This window comes from Thunnus maccoyii, chromosome 19, assembly GCF_910596095.1.
Source record: "Thunnus maccoyii chromosome 19, fThuMac1.1, whole genome shotgun sequence".
Lineage (NCBI taxonomy): Eukaryota > Metazoa > Chordata > Actinopteri > Scombriformes > Scombridae > Thunnus > Thunnus maccoyii.
This window is the reverse complement of record NC_056551.1, coordinates 19,176,401-19,181,385: the sequence shown is the minus strand read 5'-3', so window position 1 is coordinate 19,181,385 and position 4,985 is coordinate 19,176,401. Positions and strand designations below refer to the sequence as shown.

The following is a 4,985-nucleotide window of genomic DNA, read 5'->3' as shown; positions in this document are numbered from 1 at the left end:
CAGACATTCATGTCCTGCTGAACTGGAGCCTAATTCAATAGGAGCTCATCTCAGCTCATCTCTGTCTCTAGAGAGCAAAAGTGAGGCTAGAAATCTGGGTGTAATCATAGACAGCGATCTATATTTTAAGAGCCATCAATTATCTCACAAGATCAGCCTTCTACCATCTAAAAAAAAACAAAAAACATAGGGGCTTTCTATCAAAATCAGACTCTGAGAAATTAATCCATGCATTTATAACAAGTACACTAGACTACTTTAATGGTCTTTTCACCGGCCTCCCACAATCAGCTGTGCGGTGACTGCAGTTAATTCAAAATGCAGCTGCACGCATTCCCACCGGAACTAAAAAGTCTGAACACATTAAACTTTGTTTTTAGATCTCAAAATTGGCTCCCCGTCAAAACCGGAAGCAATTTTAAAATTCTGCTGCTCATGTACAAAGCTCTAAATGGCCTTGCACCTCAGTGTATAAAAATACATGCATTAGGTACAAGCCAGCAAGTACTCTCAGATCCACAGGCAGCAGTCTTTTAACCATCCCTCCTACTAACTCTAAAGCAGGAAGGCTGTCTTTGGTACACTTTTAAAAGCAGGTTAAAAAACATACTTTTCACATCAGTCTATGGCTAAGTTCTTAGTGTGTGTGTGTGTATGTATGAATGTGTGTGTTGTATGTTCTGCACTTGCACCTCTATGATTATGTTGCGATTATATTGTCACTTTATGTGAAGCACATTTGCCCTGTGTATGTGTGAACTGTGCTTTAGAAATAAAGTTCGACTTGACTTGACTAAAAAGCTTCAACTCTGTGGGAATCATTTCCTTCCGCTTTCCTGCTGGGTAACAGACAGAAGACCCACAAACTAAGTGCAACACACCGGTCACAAAAAAGGAAGAGACTAAAATAGATGAGAACTTCTTTAATTACATTTCCACATAAATTTCCATTTTTAAATGTACGCAGTTAGCCTTGAATTAATTTCAGTTATCCTTATAGTTACAAAATGTTTTCAGCACTTAAAAGAATAATTGTTTTACTTTGTGAAATAGCTTTGTCACTTTCTTGCTGAGAGTTAGATGAGAAGATTGATACCATTTTTATGTTTGTCTGTTTAATGTGAAGCTGTAGCAGCAGATTAACTTATTTTAGCATAAAACCTCACAAAGACTGTGCTGCTCAGAAACTCCAGAAACCACAAATTATCATTATTATCACTATTAAACATGCTAATTAGTTAGCTTTAGGTGCTGGTTTTGTTACCTTTAGACAGAGCCAGGCTAGCTGTTTCCTCTTGATCCATTCTTCATGCTAAACTATAAACTAAGCTGCTGGCTGAAGCTTCATATTTACCATTGTGACGGCCTTGGGTTGGCCCTATCCCGTCTTCCCTGTGCTTTTCCCTATGTTTTAGGAAGTTGATGGGTGGAGCTGAGACTGTTTCAGAGATGCAACACACCTGGGCAGGCTGAGCTTAGGAGGCTTTACATCAGAGCTGCTAGACCTGCTATTTAATTTACTTAATTAAAAGTTTTGCATTATTTAAGGACTATGTGTGGTCTCCTTCTTTTGTCACACACTTTTGAGCCAGCTTGTGACACCATACAGATGTGTGAGTTGTATAAATCTTCTCAGCTAACTCTCAACGAATTAGTCTATTCCACAAAATGTGAAGCTATTCCTTTAAACTTCACATTTTTGTATTCAAAGCATTTATCAATCAGATCATCAAACCAGCCTTGACAGCCAGTTAGTAGTATGTACAGTACAGTATATCCCTGATATAAACTCATCTGAAATGTTTTACCAGTTTTGACCGTGAAGGAAATTTATTGTGCAGAAATATATCATAATCTCCTCTTTTCATCTATCCTCTCCAACTCCGGTCATGTCTCTACCCTCCTGCTACAGTTCAACTTTCATCATAATTTAAAATTATTTCCCCCTTCATGTGTGCCATCTAGCCAGGTGGGCCCAGGAAAAAGTGATGAAGCAGCAGTGCTGCTGAGTCCCATCCACAGCAAAGTGGAATCAATAGGAAGCAAATTAAAAGTAATGATGGGCTGAATTCACAATGGAGAGACGATTACTCATGAAAGCTAATAAAAAGCGTTTGAGGACAACTTCTGCAACCTTCACTACAGTTAAATATATATATACATATATAGACTATACTGCATGTGCGTGTGTATGTGTGTCCACTTTGCAAAGAGTAAATCATATGGTCATTACAGGGTAAAATGATTCACATTGGAACATAAATGAAATTCACACCGTTTAAATTCTTCTATATCCACCTCAAAACGACAGATTTTTACGTTTTTCCCACGTGGCATCTAATCAGAACCAAGGACAGCGCCAGATTGCGCCTGAGAGCTGCGTCAGGACGTCTTTTCACGGTTGGAGAGCTGGAGACGCACAAAGAACATCTCAGAGCAACACAACAACCTGAGGAGCTGTGTCACCTATCAAGGATGCACAGCAACATATCTGTTTTTTTGTGTTAATTTCAAAAACCTAGACTGCTTTTCAATGTATGCTGTTATTTAAATAGCACAGAAGCTGGTGCAAGAACCTAAAATCCGTTTTTCATCATTTTTTTCCCCCAACAAATGAAGCATTTGGATCTACAAATGACTTTAGTGGACATCCTCGAGGTCCTGGATTAAAAGTTAAAATGTCTGGAGAATTAACCGACACTAACTGCGAACGATCAGCAGGGACAGTTTATGCTGCATCCGTCAACTTCAGCTGCATTTTCAGCACTACCAACCGCTCATACGGCGATGACTTCCACCTGTCAGACTTTGACAAAACTGATGTTGTGGGAGATGGCGCCGCTGTTGTGAGGATTGTCATCTCTGTCATTTACTCTCTGGTTTGTGCGCTGGGTCTGGTTGGGAACTTACTGGTCCTGTACCTCATGAAGTCTAAACAAGTATGGAAAAAATCCTCCATCAATCTTTTCGTAACTAGTTTGGCAGTGACTGACTTCCAGTTCGTCCTGACTCTGCCGTTCTGGGCGGTGGAAAACGCGCTGGACTTCACTTGGCTTTTCGGCAAAGCCATGTGCAAGATAGTCTCCTATGTGACCGCTATGAACATGTACGCCAGTGTGTTTTTCCTGACTGCTATGAGCGTGGCGAGGTACTGGTCGCTCGCCTCTGCCCTGAAGGGCAGGCGGCGGCGGCCACCGTGCTGCTCCGCGCGGTGCATCACCGTCTTCATCTGGTTCGCCGCTGTCTCCGCCGCGCTGCCGCACGCAGTTTTCTCCACAACCGTCACAGTTTCCAACGAGGACCTGTGCCTCGTCAAATTCCCGGAAACCAACGGGACCGCGCAGTTTTGGCTGGGGCTCTATCACTCTCAGAAAGTGCTGCTGGGTTTTGTGGTGCCACTGGGAATAATCTCAGCGTGCTATCTGCTCCTGTTGCGCGTCATCGCCTCCAAAAACACCAACACATCGAGCGCCAAAAGACGCGCCAAAGTTACCAAGTCTGTCACCATCGTGGTCTTATCCTTTTTCCTCTGCTGGCTGCCCAACCAGGCGCTTACAGCCTGGGGAATCCTCATCAAACTCAACGTGGTTCATTTCACTTATGAGTACTACACCACGCAGGTGTATGTCTTCCCCGTGTCCGTGTGCCTGGCGCACTCCAACAGCTGCCTGAACCCCATCCTGTACTGCCTGATGAGGCGGGAGTTCAGGAAAGCGCTGAAAAAACTCTTCTGGCGGATGACTTCGCCGACTCTGACCGCCATAAGGCCGATCACAGCCAGCACAAAACCAGAGATGGACGAGCAAGGGCGCGTCCTGGTCCCCGTCAGCGCCCCCGAGTTGCCCGCTGTGGTGTTTTATCCTCCGGGGGCTGTTATGTAGAAAGACGTAACCTGCCTCAAAACAGCACTTTATAGCTTAAAGTGCCACGGAGAAGGTTTCAAATCCTCTTTGTCTACATTAATTGCACTATTTCTATTTAATTCAGGTCGTGTATTATCATGAAAGCTGTATCTCAAATTGGATCTGCATTTAAAGGCGAGAAAATAAGAAATTGCCAAATACTGTGCCACCTCTACATGCCAGTTTATCACACTGATACCTGTCAGTGATCAGTAATGACTTATGCTTGTCCGCAGAAATGTTACTCTGGCCACTTCACATGTGTCTGTGATTTTGTAATTTGCTGCTCTTTGTGACGAACGAGGCAGAGACGTTTATGTTGTGTGTTAAGGAAGAAGAGAAGTAATTTTATGAGAGTATATTTTGAATGTGCTGCGTCTGTCCAGAAATATTTTTAATGTGCAAGTAAAGTGCATCTACAATATGTGAGACAATATCATGGTTTTTCTCTTTGTTCAGGATAAGAAAGTGCAGAAAACACTCGAGTGCTCTTACTGCACTTTCATTGAGTTTAATAGGACACACCAACCCCCTTGCCTCATGTCCAATGAGTTACATACATTAAAAAAAGAGTGCATTAATATCGGATTTGTACTCAGATTGTACTCAGACTGTTGAGGTATCTGAATCAGTACCAGGAGAGACAAAGTTGGATCCCTGCATCCTCATTATAAAGATCATCCTGTGTCATAATCCTGCAGCATATGGTTTGAATATCCTTTCAATAACCTTTCATTTACACTAATTCTCTCATAATCAACACAGAACTCCTTTAAATGTATTAATTAACAGAGTTATTGTAAGAATACATTAATTCTAAATATTTTTATAAATAAATAAATCCTTTATTTTGCCATTAATGTACAGTAAATGTTGCTGTGTGCAGAAAGTCAGAAGGGGTTATCTCCTCTCACTGATGTTTACATATATTTAGGGCCATTTGCAGAAACATATTATATCATACTATTTCTTCCCTGCCAGTATCACCCCTTCAAAAATACAATTGAACAGCAGCAACAGCAGCATAGATGGATGATACTGCCAATTCATGGCAACCACAATCAGTTAAAGGAAATGTTCACA

The 4,985-nt window shown here is 41.8% G+C and overlaps 1 protein-coding gene across 1 annotated transcript; it reads left to right on the top strand.

Annotated features, from left to right (window-relative positions):
- Positions 1 to 2,125: 2,125 nt before the first annotated feature.
- Positions 2,126 to 4,245, top strand: rxfp3 (relaxin family peptide receptor 3). Its single transcript, XM_042396113.1, has one exon. The coding sequence runs from the start codon at positions 2,679 to 2,681 to the stop codon at positions 3,879 to 3,881; it is 1,203 nt and encodes a 400-aa protein (XP_042252047.1). The 5' UTR covers positions 2,126 to 2,678; the 3' UTR covers positions 3,882 to 4,245.
- The last annotated feature ends 740 nt before the right edge of the window (positions 4,246 to 4,985 follow it).

Excerpts from the sequence above, each read along its gene's own strand:
- rxfp3 (XM_042396113.1), top strand. The coding sequence starts at position 2,679 with ATGTCTGGAGAATTAACCGACACTAACTGCGAACGATCAGCAGGGACA.